Source organism: Canis lupus, chromosome 35 (genome assembly GCF_011100685.1).
Source record: "Canis lupus familiaris isolate Mischka breed German Shepherd chromosome 35, alternate assembly UU_Cfam_GSD_1.0, whole genome shotgun sequence".
Lineage (NCBI taxonomy): Eukaryota > Metazoa > Chordata > Mammalia > Carnivora > Canidae > Canis > Canis lupus.
The window spans coordinates 8,969,938-8,997,507 of NC_049256.1; the positions used below are offsets into that span (position 1 = coordinate 8,969,938).

Here is a 27,570-nt window from a genome sequence, read left to right on the forward strand (position 1 = left end):
TAGTCTTCCCCTACTGGCTTTTCTGCTTTGCAAAGCAGCCAACTAAATAGTTTAGAAATACTATCTCAGACTGTGTTTCTCTTAGATAAAACTCTCTGTTGTTGTCCCCTTATCCTTTGTAAAGTCTAAATTTCTCAAAAATTTTTATGATATGTCTTCTGTTTGTCTTTTCAACCTCAGACCATTGCATTCACCCTGCACTTACTATTTGTCAGCTGCATTGGCTCTCATCAATTCTTTTTTTTTTTTTTTTTAGATATTATTTATTTGAGACAGAGAGGGGAAGGGGGAGAGGGAGAGAGAGAGAGAGAGAGAGAGAGAGAGAGAGAACAAGGGTGGGGAGAGGCAGAGGGAGAAGGAGAAGCAGACTAGCAGACTCCCTGCTGAGCAGGAGCCCAATGTAGAGCTCAATCCCAGGACACGGAGATTATGACCTGAGCCCAAGGCAGCCGCTTAACCCACTGAGCCACCCAGGTGCCCCTCTCATTTCTTAAGCACACTGAGTTCTCAGTTTCCAGGTCTTTGCACATGCTGTTTCTTCAGCTTATAATACCCTCCTTCACTCCCCCACAGTGGGCTCATACATTTGTCAAAACTAGTAATTACAGATTTAGCCATTTCTTTATTTATTACCTATTTTGTAAGCTCCATATGGACAAAGCCCATATTTGCTTTGTTCACACTCATATACCCACCACTAAATACTTTGTAAGTACTTAGTAAATACGTGTGTACATGAATAATCTCCCCCTTGTGCTCCAAGCCTGAACTGAAAAACTATCTTCTTAATAACTTTCCCAGGTCATGGAGCCTTCCTGCATTCCTTCAGGTTAACCCAGGAACTCCTCTGCTATATTATTTATAAACATTACATATCTCCATATCTACCATCAGTGTGGTAGCCGTTGCCATGACATGTTGACAATTCCTTGCACGTCCATCTCCATGAGAGACCATAAGCTCCTCAAGGGCAGGAACTTTTTCTTTTCATTATGAAAACCCAACACCCTCTTTACAGTGCCTGGTGTATACCCAGCAGTCTGCTTTTCCCTCTCCCTCTGACCCACCCCCCTGCTTGAACTCTCTCTCCGTCTCTCTCAAATAAATAAAAATCTGAAAAAAAGTAAAAAATAAAAAATCAGCTTTAGTGAGGGTGAAATTGATGCACAAAATGCTGCACATATTTGATATACACAATTCAGTGGGTTTGGACCTATGTGTACACTCATGGAACTATCACCACAATCAAGGTACTAGACATATCTATTCCCTCCAAAAAGTTCCTTATGTCCCCCTCCTTGCCTTTTTTTTTTTTTTTGGTAAAAATAGTTATTAGGAGATCTACCTTCAGCAGATTTTTAAGTGCACAATAGAATATATTTACCTATAGGCACAATATTGTATAGCACGTCTCTAGAACTTACTCATCTTGCATAACTAGAACACAACAGTCTTGAAGAAAATGTTTGAGTTGTTCTGCTAAAAAAACAAGAGAAAATGACGTAGAGCAAAGCTTATTATGGCAAAACGCTTTATACGGCACACACTTCTGTAAACTTGGTAAGTGATAATAACACAATTTTCTTAATTTAGTAAGTAGCATTTTTATTTCCCTTCAGCTCACTTCTAATGACAGGGATGGATCCCATTCTTTCCTTGGCAAAGTGCTTGGATGACAGGAGCCCCATCCCACTGATGTCATCTGGAAGAGCTTCCTTTTACTGATTCTGGGGAGTCTGAATTTGAAACAGGTGGATGTATGCATTTGAAAGAATCTATTCCAGATGCCAGAAGATTCAGTTCTGGTGAGAGACGTGAAGGAAAGTTGTGAGAACAAGTGTCCTATTCACATGCTAGGAAAATAAATGTTTTACTAATCCTTAAATAACATTTTACTCTGAGGTGTATTGGCAAATTTTAGTTTTATTTCTGTATGAAAGTCTCATTTTTATGGGTGTGATTTAAGTAGTAGAGGTGACTGCTAAAATTAGTTTCTGTTATCCCATGCTAATGTCTGTGTAGGAAGAGAATAATATACATAGTTTTGAAGCCCTAACATTTTAGTTGTATTTCGTGAATATTTTAACTTATTATCATTGGCTACAATTTAGTTTAAGGGTTATAAATGCACATACTTTTTCTATGTTATGGGGTCTTCTCAGGGTAGAGAAAGTATGTACCAGGAAGGGGTCCTATGTGTTTTCCTTCCTGAAGGCCAAGTCTTTAACCATTAAAATTCTATCATTAAACTCATGTTTAGGGGCAGCCTAGGTGGCTCAGCGGTTTAGCGCCACCTTCAGCTCAGGGATGATCCTGGGGACCCAGGATCGAGTCCCACGTCAGGCTCCCTGCATGGAGCCTGCTTCTCCCTCTGCCTGTGTCTCTACCTCTCTCTCTCTCTCTCTCTGATGAATAAATAAAATCTTAAAAAAATCTTAAAAAAATAAACTCATGCTTATTTAGCACTTTACTAGGTGCCAGGCACTGTGCTAAGTGCTGAGACACAACAGAGCTTACAGTCTAGATTTCTACGTGAAAGTGAGGTGTAGTGGATTCTCACTAATCAGACTAGATATTTGGAAACTGACATAAGTTAGCTGCCTGCCACCTGTTCTGTCCACCACCCCGGGTCACTCAATGAATTCACTAACCTCCAAAGGAAATTTGGGGAAATAATATCAGAATAAAATCCAAACAGCAGTTTCTACTTATTTCTAGAATATACCACAGGAGCCATCCTAGAGGAGATCTGGCTTATCCAGGTAAGAGGAAAAATGAACATATATTCATCAACAGAGAGAAGGAGTGAACACATTACATAGTCGTTGGAGGAAGAGGTCCTGGAACCAACATTGTGTGGGTAATCAATATGTGGGTGTTTAAGAGTTGACTTCAAGATATCCTCTTCATATTTTTTTTAAGATTTTATTTATTTATTCATGAGAGACACATACAGAGAAGGGCAGAGACACAGGCAGAGGGAGAAGCAGGCTCCTCACAGGGAGCCTGATGCGGGACTTGATCCCAGGACCCGGGGTCATGCCCTGACCGAAGGCAGACGCCCAACCACTGAGCCCCCCAGGTGTCCCGATAAGGACTTTAAATAACCCGTCTCCATCAGCACCAATGCTACAAAAGCCAATCCGAATAAACATTGTGTACCCACTAACAGTTTCAAGACAAGTCCTCTAATAGCTTTGCAGCAAGATTCCCTACGTAGCAATATAACAGCTCAACCTCTGAATATAAAATTTCTTCTAAGATAAGAAGTTTGGCCACTAACACTAATACGATAAGGACTCCTAAAAATGTTGTATCCTGGGTGGAATCCTGGAGAACAAAAAAGGATATTAGGTAAAAGCTAATGGAATCTGAATAAAATACAGAGCTTAGTTAATCGTAATATATCAATATTGGTTCATTAGTTGTGACAAATGCACCATGATAATGTAAGATGTTAACCGGAAGTACTGGGTGTGGAATTTATAGGAACTCCCTGTACCAACTTGGCAACTGTTCGGTAAATTTTAAATTACCACTTTAAGAAAGACTATGTTAGACATATTAATGTATATCAAATGGAATTTTAATTTCTTTTTATTTATTTAAAAAATATTTTATTTATTCATGAGAGACACATACAGAGAAGGGCAGAGACACAGGCAGAGGGAGAAGCAGGCTCCCTGCAGGGAGCCTGATGTAGGACTTGATCCCAAGGACCCTGGGATCACGACCTGAACCAAAGGCAGAAGCTCAACCATTGAGCTACCTGGGGGCCCCATCCTCCTCATCTTGAAGGCCTCCCTTCGCCACCAGGAGACACCTGATAGTCTGGTCTGGGGAAGGCTCTCCCGTCCATTCAGGCAGTACTGGCAAGGAGAGTACAGCTCCAGATAGACCATGCAGATAAAAATAACATCACAAATCTAACAATTAAATTGCCATTGAAACTGTGGGGCTACAAAAGTAGTCCAGGACCTACATGCTGAACCTAAACAGGGCAACTGCCTGATAAAATAAAAGATTTAAATGGGACCCAAGACTCCTAATGTAATAGAACAAATGTCCAGGATACAATTATTTTTAAATTTTTATTTAAATTCAATTAGCTAATGTATCATCATTAGTTTCAGATGTAGAACTCAGTGATTCATCAGTTGCATATAACACCCAGTGCTCATTCCATCAGGGGCCCCCTTAATGCCCATCACCTGGTTACCCATCCCCCTATCCACCTCCCCTCCAGTAACCCTCAGTGTGTTTCCTAGAGTTAAAAGGCTTTTACGGGATCCCTGGGTGGCGCAGCAGTTTGGCGCCTGCCTTTGGCCCAGGGCGTGATCCTGGAGACCCGGGATCGAATCCCACATCAGGCTCCCGGCGCATGGAGCCTGCTTCTCCCTCTGCCTATGTCTCTGCGCCTCTCTCTCTGTGACTATCATAAATAAAAAAAAAAAGTCCTTTATGGTTTGTCTCCCTCTCTGACTTCTTCCCATTCAGTTTTTTTTTTTTTAAATCACCCGTCATATGAAGAAGAAAATCCTGACTTTAATGAGAAAGGACAATCAGCTGACCCCTCCATCAAGATCAATCAGATGTTGGATTATCCCACATTATCCAAATCATCAAGGACTTAAAAGCAGCTGTCGTAAAAAATGCTCAACAATCAGTTACAAGTTCTCTGGAAACAAATGAAAAAGTAGAAAGCCTTAGAAAAGAAACAGAAGTTATTAAAAAAAAAAAAAAAAGGAACCAAGTGGAAGTTTTAGAACTGAAAGAATATACTTACAGATATAAAACGCTCACTGGATTGGAATAAAGACATATTTTCTTTCTGGAGCAAAGGATGTGGCCAAGCCTTAATTATTGCATCTTAAGATTAAAGCTACAGGAATAATTTTTAAAATAAACCTTTTATTTTAGTATAATTTAAAATTTACCGAACAGTTGCCAAGTTGGTACAGGGAGTTCCTATAAATTCCACACCCAGTACTTCCGGTTAACATCTTACATTATCATGGTGCATTTGTCACAACTAATGAACCAATATTGATATATTACGATTAACTAAGTTCTGTATCTTATTCAGATTCCATTAGCTTTTACCTAATATCCTTTTTTGTTCTCCAGGATTCCACCCAGGATACAACATTTTTAGGAGTCCTTATCATATTAGTGTTAGTGGCCAAACTTCTTATCTTAGAAGAAATTTTATATTCAGAGGTTGAGCTGTTATATTGCTACATAGGGAATCTTGCTGCAAAGCTATTAGGGGACTTGTCTTGAAACTGTTAGTGGGTACACAATGTTTATTCGGATTGGCTTTTGTAGCATGGGTGCTGATGGAGACGGGTTATTTAAAGTCCTTATCGGGACACCTGGGGGGCTCAGCAGTTGGGCGTCTGCCTTCAGCCCAGGGCGTGATCCCGGGGTCCTGGGGTCGAGTCCCACATCAGCTCCTTCCATGGAGCCTGCTTCTCCCTCTGCCTGTGTCTCTGCCTCTCTCTGTGTCTCTCATGAATAAATAATTTTTAAAAAATGAAGACCTTATCAATCCGTGTATTAACCCACAGTCACCAGAACATGAATGCTTTTCTCCTCCACCCACAGCAACTTCCCACTGCTACCCCAGGCCAGGTGCAATGGGGGGAGCCACGCTTTGCTGGCCCAATGCAGGGGAAGAAGTTGTTGACATGACTTGTTTTTACATGCAGTTAGCCTATCCTCTTGGCATTGGCGTCTGCCTTCAAAATACGTCCAAAATCCAACCACTCTTCTCTTCCCACTGCTTCTACCTAAGGCCCCCTACAAGCTACTGTTATCTCCCACCTGAACATTATGAGAATTTCTTCACTGATCCCACTGATTCTTCCCTGGTCACTCCACAGTATATTCTCTGAGAGGCTCTGTTAAATTTTAAGTCAGCGCATGTCACGCTGCACAAAACCGTTCAATGACCCTCCCTTCTTGTGCTTGTCCTTGATGGTAACCCTTGTTTTTTAGTCCAACTTTTATCATGATATAACAAAATACAGAAAAGTGTACAAATCATATGTATGCCACTCAGTGAACTGTTAAAATTGACCACTCCCTTGTAACCACTATCCGGGTAAAGAAATAGGCCAACTCTTGGGAACCCCCCTTTGGTTTCATTCAATTATTATTCCTACTCTTTCTCCTCAAGGGTAACCAGTAACCTACTTCTAGATTAGTCAGGATAGTCTGTATCTGAATTCTATATAAATAGAGTTACACTGTATATTTTTTTGTGTATGGCATCTTCTCAACATTTTGTCTGTGAGATTTGTCCACCTTATGCTTCTTAAAATCTGAAGGCTTTACAAGGATACCCAGGACCCTGTGCCACGTTGGCCTCCAATTCTGACCCTCCTTGGCATTCTGTTACAAGTTCCTATAATTATTCCCTCTCATTTCCTCTGCCCTAGCCTTACTGGCTCCTTTCTCTCCCTCAGATTCACCTTGTGTTGCCCCTGCCTCAGGGCCTTTGCACTCACTGTTTTCGCTGCTGGGGAAGCTCTTTCTCCAGATATGATCCTGTCTGGTTCTCTTTACTGTGACACACCTTTACTCGAGTGTTGTCTTCTCAGTGAAGACTTGTCAGGAGACCACCCACATGCTCCCTACTCCCTCTCCCTGGTTGGTTTTTTTCCACAGCGCTTTCCAACATACTATATACACATTTGTTTCCTCTTGTTGGGAAACAAAAACACCACAAACACAGTGGTTTAAAACAATCAAATGTATCATCCCATAGTTGTGTAGGTTGGAAGTCTATTAGGCTTGGCTACTTTCTCTGCCCTGGGTCCCACCAGGCTAAAATCAAGGTGTCAGCTGTTTGGGGCTCTTGTGCCAGAGTCTCTGGATGAGAATCCACTTGCAGGCTTGTTCAGGTTGTTGACAGAATTCAGAGGTGAGATTGAAGTCACTCTTTTCTAGCCATCTGTTGGTCGAGGTTTGCGCTCTGCTTCTGGAGGACACCTGCACTCCCCTTCGCCCTCAAAGCCAGCCCAGGCAGGCCGAGTCCCTCTCAGGCTACCACATCTCTTCTGCCTTTCTTTTCTACTTTTAAGGATCCTTGTGATTACATTGGGCCCACTCAGATAATCCAGGAGAGTCTTCCCAATGTAACATCACCTGTTTTCCCATCTTAATTCCATCTGCAAAGTCCCCTTTGCACCAGAAGGTCACATATTCGCAGGTGTAACACTATAGGTAGGAATCATGGGGACAACATCCTGCCTCCCATATTTTCTTAGTTGTCCCATTGATTGTTCATGTCCGCCCTTCTAGAATCTATGAGGGCAGGGATCTTTGTCTGCCTGACACACTCTAGGCATTCAAATATTTGTTGAATGAATGCAGTCTGGGAGATTAGTGTAAACACCTGCCTTTCCCAGTGGCACACATCTTTTTAGACTTTCTCTTCTTCTTTTAGAGATGGTCCTGACTTTTATTTTGATCTGATTTTACCCCGTCAGTGTGGTTTTCCCCGGCCCCCACACATCATTGCTTACGGCACGGTTAGTTAAGGGAATTGGCAGCACGGTAATGTCATATTTTCATAGAGACTCCTAGTTGCCACAAGAGACACACTGAGGACATGGGGTACAGAGGGGACCACAGAATGGAGGGAAGCTCAGAGGCCAGCACAGGCTGTGGAGCCTCAGGCACTCCCCCGTGGAGCCAAGTGTCCAATGATTTCTTGGAACAGAACTCTTCGGGGATAGTAGAACTAGTCATGGAAATGTCTTAAGCATTGTTTTGCTCAGTAAAAAAAAAGTTTAAGACTTAGTCTGCACATGTACATTATCCAATGAAACATTTAAAAACCATTTAATCATTTGGATGTTTTTAAAGACCTGTTGCTTAATATTATGTAGACAGCCTAAATCCTAGGACGATAAAGATCTGAGCTTGGCCAAAAAGTTTGAAGCACACACAAGTAACAGATTTGCCATTTGGGTTACAGTGTGGAAAAAAAAAAAATCTCTGGAAACAGATTTATGTATTAGTTTTTCACTTTGCCACCAGATGTCCTTCATGAGTAGGAAAATATGATGGCTCGAATGATATTTTGAAGTGTGAATGCCCAGCATTTTTGAATAGTTGACAGAGAAAGGAAAGTGTGAGTGGATGTAACTGCTAGCACAGACTTTTGGATGAGACATGTATTTTGAAGGCTGCTTTACAGGTGTAGCTTTCAAAAGCAGTATTTAACTCTCAAAGTTTCATCTCTCACACTCTGCAAACATTTACTCACCATATTTCCTTTTCACTCAAGTCCAAATTGACGTTTTTAAAATCAGAGCATATAAGAAATAATCACATCTTTACACGAACAGGAGAGATGAAAATTCAGTATTTTAAGTGGAATTTCCCAAGGATTCAAGGTAATGGAACCTCAGGCTCCTTGACACAAGAGCAACATAAGATATGACACTTAACTTCATTCTAGAAGGAGCCTCCTTGCATCTGCAAGACCATTCAAAGAGGACGATGCGTGGTTTAGGATAAAATCAAAGATGGCAATTGCAGTTTGTTGCTAATGATATAATTCAAAGGGAAGTGTAGAGTGTGAGATATTTAAATTAGTAAACAGCGTCTTTTAAAAATAGAAATAATTTGGCCGTGTGTATTTTAAATGTGTAACAGAAATCCTCCTAAAAGAACTGCTGTCCTAAGGAGTTTGTTGTGTGAATTACCCAGTGCATTAATAACACCCAGGTATGGGATTCTCACCCTCTCTGCAGCATCACTGAAGTCAGGGGATAAACCTGTGTTTTATGGTGAGGGTTCCTCATTCCTTCATTAGATGGGCGGGAGTGGGACAGGCAACCTATTTCCAGAAAACTGAAGGCCATCTGCATGAGATGTCAGCCAAGCAACCAGATGTTTGATGTGGATTGGCTCCCACATCCGGCTTCTTGACCGAATTCCTCCTCTTTCCACCCAGATGTTTTGGAGACACATACAGAGAACTTAATGAAGGTTGTTCTGGCACCGAGGAAGGGGAGGTAATCTTTTAGTGTCCTGCAGGGGGCGAAGTTACCTCTGATTTTTCTCTAGTCAATTCACACATTTCCAGCAGACTCCCAACCACACTTGCTCCTTCTCCCTTGATTCCATCCTTCCGGAATCACATCTGGACTTTTTCCAGCTCTTTAACCTGAGACTTCTCAGGGGGTGCTGGGGAGGGGTCAGAGAAGCGGGACTGGGTGAGGTGGTGGGTTAGAGATCCAGCGGTCTTGGAAAATTTCGAGGTTATGAAAATGTTAGAGCTGCATCTCTTTATCCCCCCTCTGCCCCACTATCCACTCCAAGGGTGTTTTCTAGTGTTTTCCTGCAAACACGTGCACCTGTTGGGAGTGGTGGGGACATGAAGAGAGCACCCCCTCTTCTGTGGCCTTCAGCTGAATGTCACTGCCCTCAGGGTCATTGTCATGTTTCATTTCACATATTTTCCCCCTCTGGCTCTTACAAGACTTGTGTGCTCCTGTGTTCATCATCTGGGGGCGCCTCCTTTTCCAGCACTATTCAACAGGAACTGAGAGGTCATCTTGATGGGGATGGGAGGCTCATGGCAGACTCAATTCAGGACTCTTGCTCAGATGTTTGATACATTCAGTGCCATTTCAACCCGGGTCACAAGGTCTATCTACTTCTAACCAAATATTTAGGATAAAGGGAAGATTGTACGTGTGTACACCTATATAGTGCTCTCCACAAGATCGTATGTGCATATACAATAAGTGCACATATAATAGATGGGTCACAACCTATCTTTGTGTTTTAAATGGCACAGCCCTACCTAGGTGCCCTTGTCTATGCTCAGGGGTTTTACAGCTTTCCAGTACTTTCCCCACTGCCTCATAGGTTGGAACTGCTTTTTACTCTGCTTGTGTCTCACTAGACGTCTTAGGACGAAGGTGTGACTATGTTTGAGAAAGGAGAAGGGTCTTGGCAGGAAGCCTACATACACTTGCTGAGATTTCAGATCTTTTGATCAGAGCTCTTGGCTGCTGTGATTTTTATGCACTGCAATGATTTTATGCCCAAACAAGTCCCATAGAGGAGAAAGAAGTGATGGAAGCTTTTAAATTCTAAGGATCCTGACATCCCAGACCAAGTAGTGATATATTTTCTTTTCACATGAAAAGAATCCCTGCTGAAGATCAGCCTTCAGTGCTGTTGAAGCTGTGTTGCCTGAGGTCAATGGCTATGGACCTTTGTAGAACTAAAGACTTCACTCTTAGAATTAAACTTGAATTAATAAATTAAATTTGTGGAATTAAAGACTAAATGATCACTGCGTCTGGGCCCAGAGGGGAGAAAGAGCAGTTCAGTGGATGGGGGGAGGTGAACACCCTTCCCCATGAAAAAATAGATTCTTTGAAATCAGAGGCGCTTATCGGATGTCAATCAGCAGAAACCCCATGATCTTTGAAGTCCATGAATCCCACAGTTTATGTCTATTTGGACGGGCTCAGAGATGCCTTGGACTGTGCGAACTAAGACTGTCAGCGAAGTTTTCCTTTTCTGATTCATGTACTTTTCGCCAAGTAAAAGATCCTAGTGTTTTAAGTGAATTTGTTTCTAGATCCATAGATCTCATAGTGTGAGAGCAAGAGGATTTGCATCCTGAATGGCAGATGGTGGTGCTGATGCTTGGGCCCTCTCCATGACTGGGAAGTATACCTGTCATGCAAGCGCAACATGTGTCCTCTCCGCTTGATCTTGTCTAGTGCTGCCGGCAACGCTCAGCACCCGTGTCCATCACCCTGAATGGGAACACGCCAAGCCCCTACCTGCGCTGGAATTATCTATAATAATTCACGAAAGGCCTTATTGTATCTCGATGCATTAAAATGAAAAGTTAACAGAAAAACTGGAGAAGCCCTGAAACATTACCACAAGCAGAGGGTGGCTTTTCTGTTATATTTACCTAATTACCCCCCCACCCCTTCCTTTAAGATACTAGCCTGAGAAGCCAAGGCAGGGCCCAAATCAAGAGATCCATCAGGGTATGCGGCCCCCAAACCCCCAGGACCCTGGCTCTGGCTTCCACTTTGGCCCCCCCCTCCGTGGCCCTTTTGCCAGCAGCTTGTCGGAGGGTGTGTCCCCGCTTCCCGCAGCTGCCTTCGGCAGTCACGTGTCCGCTGAACACCCATAAAAAGACACTAAGTAATAGGAACTATCGCTGCTGTTCCTCTGTTAATACAGGTGGCAGTGACTTAGCAGCTGATTCTGCTTTTATGTACCGAGAGCATCCCGTGAGGCCTCTCAGGCGATGGCAAACGACGGCGGGTTTCCCTTAGGGTGCGGACCCGTCGACCTACTTTGGGCGCCTCCGGGAGAATTCCCGGGACTCGCAACCGACGCGCGGCCCGGGCGACGCCTCCCCGGAGAGGGAGGGTGAAAGAAGGGGGCGGGCCTATTCAAATGCGGGCGAGGCGCGCCCCGCCATTGGCTGCCGGCCTGTCCGTCACCGCGGGGGGCGGGGCCTCCCGGGCTGGAGTGCGGTACCTGAGCGAGACGCGCACCAGAGAGCCCACGTTGGCCCTGCGGGGAGCGCGGCGCCCGGAGCCGGAGGCTGCGAGGTCGCGCGCGGGGGCGGCGGGGCAGCCCCGAGAGCCCTGCGCCGAGAGCCGCGCCGCCTCCGCCCGCGGGGCCGAGCGGCGGTGCCGAGAGTCGAGGGGCGCGGAGTCTGCGAGCGGGGAAGTTCAGCGTGGCGGAGAAGGCTGGCCCCTCGGGGCGCCGCGGCGGACGGGCGGGGGTCCCCGGCGGCCGTGCGAGCCCCGCAGAGGCGCGCGGGGATGCTGCCGGCCGCCCGCCCCGGCTGCTGAGCCGCCCGGAGGGCGCGGGACGGCGCACGTGCGCGGGCCGCGAGGCCCGACGGTGACCGCGCCGTGACCCGCCCGCGGGCGAGAGCGAGGCCGCCGGCTGCAGCGCGGCCCGGCTCGGACGCACCTGGCCCGGACCTTGCGCCTCCGAGGGGCCCGCGCCCCCGCCGCCTCCCCTCCAGCCCGGGCACTCGGGGGCGCCCCCGGGACGATGAGAGATAAGGACTGAGGGCCAGGAAGGGGAAGCGAGCCCGCCGAGAGGTGGCGGGGGCTGCTCACGCCGAGGGCCACAGCGGCCGCGCTCCGGCCGCGCTCCGCCGCTGCGCGCCCCGCGGGGCCAGCCCGGCCGGGCGGGGATGCTGGGGCCGCGGGCGCCGTGGCTGTGCTGGTGGTGGGGGCTGCTGTGCAGCTGCTGCGGGCCCCCGCCTCTGCCCGCCGCCGCCGCCGCCGCCGCCGCCGCCGCCGGGGGGGCGCTGCTGGGGGACGGCGGGAGCCCGGGCCACGCGGAGCCCACGCCGCCGCCGCCGCCGCCGCCGTCCTCCTCCGCCTCCTCCACCTCCTCCTCCTCCTCCTCCGGCTTCCTCTACCGGCGCCTCAAGACGCACGAGAAGCGCGAGATGCAGAAGGAGATCCTGTCGGTGCTGGGGCTCCCGCACCGGCCCCGGCCCCTGCACGGCCTCCCGCCGCCGCAGCCCGCGGCGTTCCCGCAGCAGCAGCCTCGCGGGGAGCCCCCTCCCGGGCGGCTGAAGTCCGCGCCGCTCTTCATGCTGGATCTGTACAACGCCCTGGCCGCCGCCGACGACGAGGGCTGGGAGGCGGGCGAGCAGAGGCGGCCGCGCGGGCCCCGCGGAGGGGCCGGCTCGTCCCCGCCCCGGCGGCCGCCCCCCGGCGCGGCGCCCCCGGTCGGCGGCAGGAGCCTCGTGGCCGCGGGACCCGGCGGCGGCGGCGGCGGCGGCGGCGGCGCGTCCGCACTGACCAGCGCGCAGGACAGCGCCTTCCTCAACGACGCCGACATGGTCATGAGCTTCGTGAACCTGGGTAAGGATCCGGGGTAGCGGGGCCCGGGCCCGGCGGGTGGAGGGGCGCCCCCCCCCCGCCCCAGGTGCGCGGGGATGCGAGGGCGGGCGGGCTGCGCTCCCGACACCTGCGCGGCGGCGGCTGCACGTGCGCTGCGCGGGGCGCGGGGGGCGCGGGGGGCGCGGGCTCTCGGGCTGCGGCGTTGCAGCAAGCCCGGGCCCGGGCCAGGTTAGCTGGGCTTGAGCACGGAAGGCCCGCCCGGGTGTAGCCCGCTGGGAAGCACAAGGCTCTCAACACGCTTCACCCCCCCCCCCCCTTCCTTTTGCACCCTCAAAGCTCCGAGTGCGAGTTTCCCCACCGGGACCTTGTAGGGCGTCTGGTAGCCGCAGCCGAGCACTTTGGGAACTTGGCGTGAGCGCGTTAAGTGGTACCCGCGGATTCGGGGGGAGGGAGGGAGGGGTTGCAGGAGAAGGTGCAGGCCGGACCTGGGAAGGCGTGCCAGACGGGGTTCGCGCGGGTTTGGGAGCGGATCCCAGCCCAGCCAGGGGGAGCCCACCCAGGCCCTTAGCTCACGTGCCGTTGGCCGGCGCCCCTAAAGCCTGAACTTTTTTCGGATCGCTGCTCCCCGAGCCGCACGGGCAGAGAAAGGGTGCGGGTTAGGGGCCGGGGCTGGGCGCTGAGCTGGTCTGAACTGGTTGCCAGGCAACAGAATGGAAACTCAAGGGCGGCTAAATCGGGCTCCGCCACAAATGTTCTGTGGCAAACCCGGACGGAGTCACATAGCCTTTTTTTTTTTTTTTTTTTTTCCCTCGAGTTTTCTCATCTAAGTGAGAGCAAGGAAAACTTTTTTTTTTTCTTTTTTTTCTCCTCCTCCAGGATCAGTGCGTCTGATCTGTGCTACTGCTCATTCATAAAGTGACTCAGCGTAGATCAGGGATGTAGGGGATGCGTTCTGGGCAGGGCGATGTGGGGGCGCAGTGGTCACCTCCGGGGGAGGGGGGTGTCCGCGCACTTCCCTTCCCGTGTGAGACGCGTGGCCCTGCCCAGGCCCCAGAGTGGGTTACCAGCCGCTTGTCAGAGCCATGTCAAAGACGTCTGTCCTTTGACATTATTTACTTGAACGATCACTGTGTCTATGAGATGGTTCTCAGCTCTGCTGGGCTTTGGGGGAAGAAAGGAATGGGGGCCCAAGGGGGAGGTCCCCTTGGCATCCAACCGGTGCAGAAATCCTCCTGGGAAATTCATGAAACAGAATCTCACAGGGAGTGGAGGCTCAAGGCCTGCCAATCTGGCTACTTGCAGCGCCAGGAGTACTGATTGGGTAGGGTTTTTCACAATTTATTGGAATCAAATCCAAGGTTGAGGCATCTCCAGGAAGCCTTCTACGGACTGACTGCAGTCAGTAAAGTTTGCAGGGAGGGACGGTGTGGAGGGCCAGCGCTCTTCTTACTCTGCTGCCTTCCCGGCTTCTTGTGGCTTAGTGAATTCCATCTCTTGCCATCCCCCTCCCTGGTGTCCTGACAGCCTTGGGGGAAGATGTTTTATTACCACTCGGGGTAGTCCCAACCTGGGCAAAGTGGAAGAATGGTACTTCTGGCTCTTTGATGGAGACTCATTTACAGTCTCCGGAGAACAGTTCCTGGGCTTATTAGACCAGAGCGCTAACCTTAGCTGTCCATTAGCATCACCTGGGGCACCTAAGGGATGCTGGGGCTGCTCCCAGAGCAACTAAGTCAGAGTCTTTGGGGGTGGCCTCTGGTAATTTTTTTTTTTTTTTTTAAAGAACCTTTGGTATTTCTAATGTGCCATCATGGACACAGGAGATCCTGATGTCTGATGGAGATTAAGGTTATCCGAGTCAAATATTAAAAGCAGGGCTTCCTTATGTTAGTGCTGCACATTAGAATCACCTGGGGGGTCTTAAAAGTCAAGATGCTCAGGGGGTGCCTCATATCGATTAAACCCGTGTCTGGGGTGGAAGCCGGGTATCTGTAGTTTTAAAGATTCCTCATGTGAATCCAGTATTGGGGAACCATTGCCAAGGTGCTATTTGCAATTGTTAGAGTTGGCTTGAGGCAAAGTTTGTAAAGGATGGTGACATTTACTGTGTTTAAAGACCTCTAAATTCTCCTCGTTCCTTGCTTGTCTGACCTTTCCTGGTCTACAGGTACACATTGGTTCTGAGTCACACTGCTTGGAGCTGGTTTTCAACTAAGCCTGCTAAGGTGATGGCTTAACTTATATTTCTCATAAGGGAAACTTCAAGGTTCCAAAAAAACAACATGGAGAAACTCCAAGAGAATTCCACAGAAGTGTCATTTCAGGCCTGGGACAGGCTAATGTGGAACTGGCAGAGATTCCTGGGTAGGAAACTCTGCCCCAAGCCCCTCCTGTCATAGCACTGGGCTTTCCGTCTACAAGTTGTCACTATCTGTAGGTCCAGCTGTGGAGTCCACATGGGCGGGTGTGGAATGAGGATGGGGGGGAGACCTTTTCCAGGTAAGTAGAATCCAAGTCACAAGCCATGCCACCTGCCAGTCCAGCAATTCTGTTTAATCTTAATCCATTTAGCTGTAGGAAAGAGGATTTCAGAATGAGAGGCTAAAATGTGATAAAATCTGATTATCATAACTCTGAGCATGAGGACAGTTCATTTGAAGAAAGTAATTGCTTAGCAGTATGGATTATTTGAATAAGGATGTTGGGAGAATTCTGCAGATTTCCATGTCCGGGGCATGGTAGCTGCTGCATCACAGGACTCATTTAAGAACCTACAGAAAGTTACAGGTTTTAAAGTACTTTTACCCTGAGTGAGTCAGGTAAATAAACTGAAAGTATGAGAAAGTGACACATAGTTGTAAACATCTTTTTTCCCTGAGAAGAGAGAACAATTTACTCATGAAACACATTTAAAACATCCTGAGCCTTCTCAGCCAGAGTGGCCATCAGGAAGTATGAATCAACAATTAAGTCGCTCCCACAGATCCCAAATGCTGGTCCCTCGACCAGGTCACTGTTGTTGAAGTTGACTGTCTTAAATGCCCTGGGTGAATAGGCTGGAGGTGTGTAACCTCGGTAGCACCAACTGGCTGGTGTGCAGGGTGCCTGGACGGGTGGGTGCATTCATTCAGGGCCACAGATGCCATTTTCTGCTTGTTTTCCAATGCTAAAAATGTCTTGGCAGTCCCATAAGCAGGCCTGCCAATTTGGTGACCTTGGAGAAGTATCCTGAAATATCCTTTAGGACTTAAAATTCACCTTCTTAGAAAAGCCTTCTCTAACCCCTCTATAGAAAACCGTGCTGTCTTCACCCCCCGCCCAACCCCCCCACTTCTTTACAGTCACAGAACTCTGCTTATTCCCTTTGCTCGGGCTAATCACGAGTATTTTTTTTTTTTTTTCTTTTTAAAATTTGCTTACTCGTCACTCCTCTGGGTGGCAGCCTCAAAAGGCAGTCAGGCTTTATCCACCATTGAAACCTTAGTCTTACTATCATGCTGAGCCCATAGAAGATGCTTAATAAAGACTGAATTAATGAAAAGAAAGACCTATCCTTCATTTAAAATTCCTATTTCAGTAATCTGGAAGGTCTGATTATTTGGAAATCATATACCTGATTTCTGTTAAGTCAAAGACATTTGAAGTAAAGGCATTTATTTAGGACGTGGAAGTTAATGGCATCTGATGTCTATCTTAATGCTTTATTAATGCACCTTTTTTTTGGTTAGTTACTCATATGTGTATTTCTGATGTGCATCACATTTAAGAGTGGTGCAGAGGTTTCCTTAAATCTCTGCATTTCAGACTTCATTTATTTTGAATTAATGAGGTGTTGATCTCTAGATGCTAGGGTAAAAATGAAATAAAAAAACTCAAATTATGCTCAGAAAAGGGAATCAGTATGTATTAGTACAAGTAACAAGAAACTTATTGTACTAAAAATACTGGCAATCTTCTGAACAAAATTACCCTTGGGAAACATAAATTAGAAGAAAAATGGAATACTCCCTACTTGTATTTGTAACCAGATACACTGTACTGTCTTTTTCTCATAAACATAGGATCAGTGGTACTATTTTTCATGGAGGCTGCCTGTACTTATGAAGATTTTTGTTAGCAGAAAATAAATCCCTGCCTGCAAGCTACTCACAGCGAATGTAATTTGGAGAATTTGGTTGCCAGAGTGTGGTTCAAAGGAGCAGGAGATGTCCTAAAGAAATTTCAAATAGTGGTATTTCAACAACAACAAAAAAAAGTTGTACAAAGTGTTCTTAAACTCAGATCAAAGGGCAAGCAGATATCATTGTTTCGACCTCAGATGGTGTTTCCTCTGGTTGTCCTTCTAAGAATGGGTATAAGTCCTTTTTAAATGTGCTGAATCATGCTTAGTTCCTCTCCTGAAGAGCCCACCTCTGATTAGCTTGGAGGAAGGATTCCTACTGATAGAAAAATCCGTGTGTCGGGGGAGGGGAGCAGGAATGACATTCAACACTTTATTCAGAAAGTGCCCTCACAGTTTTCAGAGTTGAGCGACTTTAAACGTTGGATTCCAAAGTGATATTTTACTTAAATACGGGGGTGGGTGGGTGCTTGTGGGTGTCAACGGTGGTTGGTTAGCAGACTCCCGAAGATGACAGCCCTGACATCCTGCCTCACCGTCACTTGCAAGAGCTGAATTAGAAAAGGAACACAAAGGGGCACCTGGGTGGCTCAGTGTTTGAGCATCTGCCTTTGGCTCAGGTCTTGATGCCAGGGGTCCTGGGATCCTGTCCCACATGGGGCTCCCCCCTCGGGGGAGCCCGCTTCTCCCTCTGCCAGTGTCTCTGCCTCTGTCTCTGAACAAATAAAATCTTAAAAACAAAACAAAAACAAAAACGAAGAGGGCAACATTTCTTGGATGATTCACCAGCGTTCTTTGATTTTTTTTTTTTTCCACAAGTCTGTCCTTCACTCTCTGCCCTCCCTTCCTGTATTTGAAAATTAGTGCATGGAATGCTTATTTTTTTCTTAATATAAAGCCAGGACAGCTTTCTCTTAATTTTTCTATACTGAGCCTCATCCTGCTTTTTCTATCTTTCCTCTTGCTTGAGTTTTAGTCACCTCATATTCTTTGGCCCTTCCAAAGAATAGGGAAGGAAAGCAGGCAATAGGGATTTTCATCAGACGATTGTGTTCCTGGCTAGAAACTTCCATAAATACCTAAGTGAAAGGAGTAGAAATCAGTATAGAAACTCTGAGAGATGAACAATTGACAGAGTCCTCCTGGATGTAAACAGCTGTCACACATTAACCTTTCTGTGCCCACCCTCATGGCGGTGGCCATGGCCAAGCCCAACGAAGCAGCAGTGCCCCAGGGCCTGGTGTGGGGCACAGCTGCCCACTTCTCTTGTATTCTTGACAAAAACCTGACGCCTTTTCCTCTGTTTTCATCGTGACAGCTTGCTGCTTTTATTCAAGCCCCTTCTCTCCTCTAATAACACCCCCACTGCCTCTAACCCCCTGGCTGTGCTGTCTTTCAACCCTTGCCCTCTGGAAACTGGGAAGCTGGAGATTGGCTCCAGTCTTACCTGGAATATAGGAAAGTGGTGACAGTTAAATCAAGGAGAAGGAAAACCATTCTTTTTAATGCAAGCAGGACTCACTCAAGGAGCAGGGCCATCACCCTTCTGAAGTTTTTGAGAGCGTCAGAAATCCTCAGAACTTAGAGTTGTAGCTGCTCATCTTCCTCTTGGAAGCATTAGAAAATAATTGTAGTTCACTGAAGTTGATGGGATTTTTTTGTTCTCTGTCATTTTTTTTTCCACTGTAAATATAGTATTTCAGTCCCCTATGTATAAAATTAGACTCTGGAGCTGGCTGGGGACATGGCTCCCTTCCATAACATTGTTTTATCTGGGGAAACATGCCCAAGCAACAGACCCCTCCCCCCATTTTATTTTTTTTTAAGTCTTCATGAGAGACACAGAAAGGCAGAGACCTACAGAGGGAGAAGCAGGCTTCCTGCAGGGAGCCTAATGTGGGACTCTATCCCAGGACCCCGGGATCATGACCAAACCAAAGGCTTGATGAGTGTCTACTCATCCACTGAGCCACCCAGGTGCCCAAGCAACAGACCTCCTATTTTTTTTTTTTTTTTTAAGGATTTTATTTATTTATCCATGAGAGACAGGCAGAGGCAGAGACATAGGCAGAGGGAGAAGCAGGCTCCATGCAGGGAGCCCGATGTGGGACTCCATCCTGGGACTCCAGGATCACACCCTGGGCTGAAGGCAGGCGCTCAACTGCTGAGCCACTCAGGCGTCCCCCAGACCCCCCATTTTAAAGCAAGGTTTTCACTATCCTAAATAGGAAGTTTGGGATTTTTGGTAAATCTATTACCCATAGATCATAGGATTTAGAGCTTTAAAGGCTTTTGCATATCATTTAATCACTTCTCTGCAGTTAAATTTGTTTGATTTAGTCAGGACCCTTTCTTCACTGCTGTTATATCTTAAGGCTGAGGGACAACCACAGAGATCCTTAATACATCAGAGGAATAGGGCCATAGAGCCACTGGTCAGGCAGGAGTGGATAATTAAGGAGAAATTACAAAAGCATGCAAGAGCACTGCCCTGGGCGAGAGGTGGGGAAGCTCAGATCTGGAATTTTGTGGGTTTTCTCTTCGTGGGTAGCATTCTCTCCTAGAACTCAGCTTTTGGAAAAGAAAAAGCAGGGCATGTCTATAAATATCCCCTTGTTTGGCATGCCGCAGCACTGAGGACCCCAAAGAATTGTTCTCTGCTCTGAAAGTGAGTTGAAATCCAGGTTGCTATGAGTGGCATTGTTCAGCTGATATCTCCAGGCACTGATTCTCTTCCTGCCCTTCCCGAGTCCATTCTTAAAAGATTGGGTTTATAATAGCAGTGGTATCTAAATGACATCAGGTAATTCCTTGATGGGTCCCCACGGTCTTGTTATCTCTAGCCCAGTCCCAGATGACTGGATAGAAGACTCCCCTTCAGACATTTTTGCAGAATGAGGTTCTGGTTCCGAGCGGGGCTGCCTTCCTGACTTTCAGATTCACGGGCACACGCCCTTGATTACTGATCCTGCTGGACAGGCTGGGCCTCAGACGTCCTTGCTTCGTTTTGCTGATTTTTTTTTTTTTTTTTTTTTTTTGGCTCAGATTGTTTTCTCATCATCCGAGAGCTCGGTGGGGGTGGGTGGGTGGGTGGGGTGGGGTGAGTTCGAGGCTCTGCCGCAGGCAGAAAACAGTGTCTCCCGAGCCGAGCCGGGCCCTGAGCCCTCTACACACTGAACTTTGATATCCGCCTCCATCCTTATTATGACTCTCCTGCCACTTACCCTTTTCACCTTGTCCCGAATGTGACTTCCAGCCTCAGACATCTGTGTGTGTTGATTGTTGTTCCTGTGTTTACAGTCTTGTTGGCTTCCTGTCCATGAACACAGGCTGGCAAAAAAATTCTGATTCGTGCATCAGCAGAGCGTGAGCTAATAACCCTGTCGTTGGTGTGAGCGAGTTTAGGTGCTGATTAGGTTGGGAGATTTTGTATAATTGACACCAGTTCTTTCCTCTCCCCTCGTTCACATCTATGAATTACGTTGAAATACTCTAAAGACAGAGCTTTGTAAACTACAAAATCAGGTGCTAGTAGTTTTACTTCGTTTTTTTTTTCCCCAGGTTTTATTTGAACACTCCCATGTCAGAGTAAGTTAACGGAGAAGCTGTGCATTTGAAAACATATACATGGACTTTATATTTTTTAGAGCAGTTTGAGGTCTATAGCATGATTGAGTGGAAGGTCCGGAGATTTCCCATGTACTCCTCGCCCCCATAACCATTGCCTGGGTTGCTGTCAACATTATACTTGAGGAACCGACCTTGATCATCATTAGCACCCCAATTTCATTGATCACCTTAGGGTTCACTCTTGATTTCAAACATTCCCTGGGTTCGGACTGATGGAGGACCTATATCTCTCATTATGGTATCACCCAGAGTCATTTCACCGCCCTTAAGCTCCTCCGTGGAGAAGCTGTACATGTAACCAGAAAAACAAACCAACGGGAATATGAAAATTCAAAATCGGCAGTTTTGTGGGGGGAAAAAAACAAAATGCCTTTGTTGAATAATGTTTTGTTTCTGTGGTCTTACCACATTGGTGTATAAATAAGGATTTCGATGGACTCCGTAGACCTTATTTTGTGCTTCTGTGTGTGTTGACCCCAAATCCATTAGAAATCCCTCCTCCCACCTTTTTTTTTTAAGTCTGGGAGTTTAAAAATCTTTTTTCCTCCACATACTTTCATTGAGGTGTCTGTCACCATAGTACCTAGACAATCCCTTAGGCAGAGATATGAGCGATTAAATTTCTCCCTGGCTTGTGCCCTGTTTGATCCATGCTCTGCAGGATTTGGGGGAGTCAAGCCTGAAGAATGGACAAGAATTATAGGAATTCTGTGCTTGAAAATTATTGAAATTTGGGGGGTGGGTTAAGGGAGAGATGAAATATTTTTCCTTCCTTTCTGAAAACATATTAGAACTTAGAGTGCCTTTGGATTGAGAAACTCACAAAAATACGTTTTACTGGCCCTAAAGGCAGGATCAGGGGACCTTAAAAGATTTTCTCAGGAGAGACTGTTTTGATTAGATTAACACTAAATTAATGGACACCCCATAAATCCAGATGTCTTTGTTAAGTGATATATAGATTAAGCTTATTTTCTTTGAGCTGTTTTCTGTGAGATAGGGCAACACAGATAAATGGTAAATAAGAAAATAACATAACTCTAAAAGGTTGCTGTTGAACAAACAGCAATTGGAGATGTTTTGGGAACTTGTGGGTATTTTTTTTTTAAATATATATAAGCATTGTACAGGTGAGACACTTCATGAATTCTCAATTCTCATGCAACCCTCCATTTTATACCAAATTCTAGCTCAATCCCCCTGCCTCCCCACTCCTTCCCCCACTCACAATGAAACCTCTCAAAAAGGAGGGAGATCTTGGGGCCCTGGAGGTATCAACGCGCTTGAGAAGTTTAGCTTGGGTCCGTAACGTCTGACTTAGGACGTGCTGTGGTTTGAGTACAGCCCTCTGGTAGGATAGAAGCTTGATGGAGCCCTAAGTGATAGGACACCACAGGGCAGGACTAAGAATAGCGAGGAGGACCTAAGTGCCTCAGCCAAAGACCTTTGGAGCGTTGCACTTGTCCCAGGGGGCCATGGAATAGGCCTTTGCATTTTTATGGGGATCTGTGTACAGTGGAATCCCTTAACACCAGCTTTGGGAACTGCTCCCACAAATCCCGGCACCTTGGTTATTTCATTTGCTTAGTTGAGGGCATTTGACGCCTATTGTTAGGCACGCACATTTGTTATCCTCATTACAAGATGTGGAATCTAACATGGCTTCAGGGATGTAGTTAGGTCCCCAGTGGAGGATAGCTTCCTTCTCTCTTCTGCTTTTCCCTTTTCTTCCTATTAGTAAATTTGGCAACTCCGTTGCATTAATTTCCTCTTTCCTCTCTGTTCTTTCCTCATAGTGTTGATGCCTTTGGTTGGTCATTGACCTAACACAGCAGATTCATATGCTTGCCCATGAGTCTGGTGATGTTATACAAGCAAAATGACCCATCAGCCCCTAGAATGGTTAAGTTGCTGGTTTTCTTAATGGTGCTGAAAAGTACTTATGGCCAATTCAATGTAGACTTGGGGAAAGAGTACATGATTAAGATTTAGGATGCTTGAATTTATGCTCTAGTCTCTATGCTGTCTCTTTTTATCCTATCTTGTTCAAGCCACTTAGGGAATTTCTTTGTCTTCTTCCTCGTAAAATAGCTTTCCTCGTGTGTAAAATGTGAGAGCGTTGGCTAGATCAGCATTTTCCAAATAGTGTTTTGTGGAACACTACTCTTCCAAAATGTCCTGCAGAAGATGATCATGGAGAAATCTCATTTATATCTCTTTCCCCTCTGAGAGTTACAGGTCTACCGGTGCATTAAAGCTCTGACCAGCCCAGCAGTGAAGAAGTCTGCCTATTTGCTTTAATAGGGTTTTCTCTGAATTCTCTTTTGCTCTGTAAGTGCTTTCTGTGTCAGACTCAGGCCTCTACGCCCCCAGATCCACTCCTGAACTTTCCCCCGGTCGTCTTTGTGAAGCAGGGGGTGGGACCCCAGGCTAGCTGCTCCTTGCTCTTCTGGGACTCCAGCTGTTTCTGGAAGGGGCTGCCTTATTCCACCTCTTGCAGGCGCCCCCCCCCCCCCCTCCAGGGGGCACTCCCTTTCCTGAGGGTGGATGTGGCCTCCTGCTTCTGCCAAGCCACGGGTTTGTGTCTCGCCATAACCTGTTTGGCTGCTTGACTCTGTCACAGCTTTCCACACCACCTGCTCCCCACATTAAATCCCCTCCGTTGTAAACACTTGCAGGGATTTTGCTTTCCCTGGTTGGATTCTTGGTGGCCATGACCTCTTAACTCAGTGGAACACAGAGAAGCTCCAAGGAGAGAGTGTCAGAACTCAACACTGGGAACCTGCCCTGTTGCGTTTCTCTGAATGATGCTTTATTTTTTAAATCCGCTTTCTTGATAGACTAAGCTGCTTATTTCAAGCGTACGCCTTGATGAGTGTTGACACAGACACGTACCTGTGAAACCACCACCACAGTCAAGATAATGAAATATCCTGAGCTATTCTTTTATACACTTGCCTATGCTGGGGAATGAAATAATCCTAACACACAGGAACTTCAGTGAAAATCCCCGTTTTTCATGGATGACGTTGCTCTTCGTGCATTCATCTCACAAGCTTTGAACATCCTGAAGAAAGGAATTTGCTGAAGATGTTTGTGAATGGTTATCTTGGAACAGAGAACTGTGGGGGTCAAGCCTTCCTGGGGTCAAGCTTGCTCTCTGCAGCTGTGATTGGCTTTTATCCTATAGCTCACCTCCCATATTTATTTTAGGAAATAATAGCAAAAATAGGCAAATAATCTTTTCTAATTTCGAGATCAAGCATACAGGGGTACTTTTGGGTTGTTAGCGATCCTGTTGACATCTTGTTTCTAAATACTCAAGTTTAAAAGATTTGATCCTTCTGGAAAACATCACAAAGATGCTTTCCTGTGTTTCTGTTTTAAATTCTGGCAATTTAGGTAGGGCACAAGTCCAAGAAATTTATGAAAGTAGACTCCAATTTACCCCTAACTTTTCCCCTATGCTCATCCTTCTCCAAATGTTCTGTAAGTTTAAGTGGAAACTACATTTTTTTTTTTTTTGCAAGAAAACATAAGTATTGTATTTCTTTATGGTCTTTGCCTGGAAGAATGACTGATGTCACTTATTATCCTATTATCTCAACAAGGCAAAAACCGAGACTTTCATAGCTGCAAACTCATACTGAATATTAGTAGATAGGAAGATAGGGGAGAATTTGGAGAAAGTTACTTGGAGTTGTATTAATGTTCCTAATAGCTCAGGTCTCATAATGGAATAGCTTCATGAAGTTACTGGCCATGTCCTAATTCTGGACCAAGGGAAGCTGCTTTTGCCTTTCTACCCACTTTCTCCTTTCCCCTTGACTTCTGTCCCCATCACTCTGCTGTCCCAGGTTGTCGTCTTGCTTTCCACAAGACTTTGTCACTTTGAGACCTTTTGACCACCCCCTCCTCTGAAAGGACCATACAGCTAGCCATAAGGGAAAAAAAAAATTTCTCCTTAGCTTCTGTAATGCTACTTGCTCCCTCTTGGTTCTTTGTCTATCCTATAGATTCCTGCTGTATTTTGGGACATTTCCTGAAAAGCAGCAAAAGATTGAGAAGGGTTGGCATGTGGCATTAAACCTACCCATGGGGCTGAGATAGCCATGGGGTCGGGGGCTGGGGGAGCACACCCAGGTACGGGACTCAGGAGATGAGATGTGACCACAGGGCATGATGTCAGGCAGGTGCCAGGCTTTCAGTGCCCTGCCACAGAGGTGATGTGGCCTGGTGGTTGAGTGTGGGCCAGGGGGATGGGGAGTCCAGCAGTTGGGGTAGTCAGAGGGCCAGAGTGAGCCAGCGGAGGTCTGTCTGTGCTGAGCACCTGTGGATGTGTTCCTTTCTCTTTCTCTGCCCTTTGTATTCAGAGTGTGGTCCAGGCGTGATGTGGCTCCAGAACCCTTTGGCACTGTGCTCTTCAAGCTACCTTTGCACAAGAACCAGTTTTTTTGGTTTTATTTTTAATTTCTGTGGACCTATGCTTTTGTTAAGATCCACCAAAAATGAGTTATTAGAAAAGTGAAATGAAAAAAAAAACCCAAATCCATATAAAATCAACCCTCAATCTTGCATTATTGGATTCTATTGATAGGAAATTACTGAATTACTGTCAAACTGAATGGCTTTCACTTTTGTACTTGTTGTGGGCTGGTGACAGTTGTGGGTCAGCACAGATCTCGAGTATTTGTTAAGGAGCAAATTCTTGGACCTGGCAGGCTCTGGGGCATTTGGTGTGGGAATCTACCAGGGTCTGGGAACCAGGGAGCTGGGCACCAGGATGAGGCCTCAATCTCTGCCCTCCTCCCACATCCAGCCAATGGCTAGGCTTGCTGTTTCTGCTTCAGAGATCTTTCTCTTCCACCGGTTTTCTCCATTTTTTCCCCAGGTTCCCTGCATGAGGTCTCGGTGACGTTGGCCTAGACTTCTGTGTGCTCTCTCATCCCTGGCTAACCCACTCATGCATCTCTGCTGGCTCGTCTTTCTGCCCTCCCAGCCCTCCCTTCCCTGGATCCTCTTGGTGTCCTGAATAAAGCCCCAATGCCCCTCTGATTCCCACCCCTTTGAGCTTTCCCTCCTGCACCCATCTTTGTGTGTGTTCTCCTTCTGTTAACCAGTCTCCCAGTGATTGCCTCCTCTTGGCCTTTATTTCTCCCGAGTTTTAACGATGATATTGCACAACTGCCCATTTCCACATTCTCCATTCTACCCTTTAGCCCTGGGTTCAAATGCCATCTCATCCTGGTAGCCTTTCTGACAGGGGCTCACCCACATGCCATGACCCTTTGGAAGAATGTTTGGAGCCTTCCCTTGTGTGCAGAATGCCACAGAGCAGCTTGGTAACTTCAGATGTGCCTTTGCACATGAGCTCCGTGTGGCTCACAGGAAGGGTGTGGGAACCTTGAATTCCAGGGTTGGCCCAGATTTGGGCAAATCATCTTCAGCTGCAACTTCTAAGATTCATTATTGTGTAATATTTTATTCATCTTGACACCTCCCACCCCCAAGTACCTAACCTGGCACCTTAATCTTTTTGATCCTGAATAAGCGCTCACAAAGGTCTGCTTGTCCAAAAATAAAACTGGGTGTATGCGTGTCTTCTTTGTCTCTTCACCAATAACTTCAAACATTTGAGTGAGAGAATTATAAACTGTGAAACACCTTGCAGATAAGAGAAATGCTCTTTAACTTCTTTCTGTTTGCAACAGCAGTTCTAAAAAAGGGACCTTGCCTTCTCCCTTTAGGCTTTATGTTCTGTGACTTTCTAGATGGTTTAGGGGAAACAAAAAGCCCTCAGGAAGAAGAAATATTATTTTCCCTCTGTCTGATGTCATTATAACTTTAATAAGTATTAATAGGAGTCAGAAAGAATTGCTGCTGAGTCTGAATTTAAATTTCCTGGTTGTGCCATGCAGAAAGCTTGCATGCGAGGAGGCACGACGCCTGCAGGTGCCGACACAAAATACTTATCTTGTCAGCCTCTACTTCAGGCTCGATGGCTTGGCTTACATCGCGAAGGTGTTAGACACTCTGTTTATGTAAGGGCTGAGGGGGTGACATAATGTCTATTGAAGCAAACTCACTTAGCTCCCCACTAGGCAACAGGGAGCATTTAAAACCCAAAGACAGATCAAAGCCATGGGCAGGGTTGAGATACCCCTACCCAGGAGCAGAGAGGTCTGGCCAGGGGGAGGGTGGTCTCTTGGTTGGTTGCCCGAACAGACGTGCGTTATTGCCTCACTGTATTTCCAGAGCGTTGGTGAAACAAATTAGAATTCATCTCTGAGCGGCCGATCCAGGGAGACTGCCTAAGTAGGCACAAGCATGTCCAAATAGGTCGGAAAAAATGTCAAATTGTAGTAAGCACATGCAAGATGTGATGTTTCTCTTTTTTTATAGACTGTTATAAAAGTTGTTTAAAATTAAACAGCTCTTCAGTACTTAAATTATGTGTAATGAGACAGGTAGGTCCTGGAACAGAAAACATCCCCCCCCCCCCACTTAAACTTTGCTCTCCCTACCAGAGTATGCAAGACATAACCACTTTCATTTCCGTGATAGATAGTAGCCTTAGGATGAGAGGAGTTGTCCGAGGGACAGAGACAGAGCTGACACTTGTCCGAGGGAGAGAGACAGAGCTGATACCGGCCATCAAAGGGGCAGATCCAGTTCTCCACATTTTGTCTGATGAACTGTGAGAGTCTGGCCAAGAGGGATAGGAGATGACTTCAGATTCCTATTTGTCAGTGATGACCTTGCATATTTTATAATTTTAAGATATGTATAAATGTAGAGGGAGGTATTATTATATAGTATATATTCCCTTTACCTGACTCCCACCCAATTCGGCAGGGTTTTTTTTCCCCTCAACTTTATTGAAGTATTAGTGACAAATAGAGATTGTATATATTGAAGGTGTGCATGATGATGATTTGACGCAAT

General features: G+C 46.4%; 1 protein-coding gene across 1 annotated transcript in view; it reads left to right on the top strand.

The window, feature by feature from the left end:
- Positions 1–12,214: 12,214 nt before the first annotated feature.
- Positions 12,215–27,570, top strand: part of BMP6 (bone morphogenetic protein 6) — a 149,566-nt gene continuing 134,210 nt past the window's right edge. The window contains exon 1 of the mRNA XM_038584127.1: positions 12,215–12,896. Within this exon, the coding sequence (XP_038440055.1) occupies positions 12,215–12,896 (682 nt within the window). The remainder of the gene's footprint in view (positions 12,897–27,570) is intronic.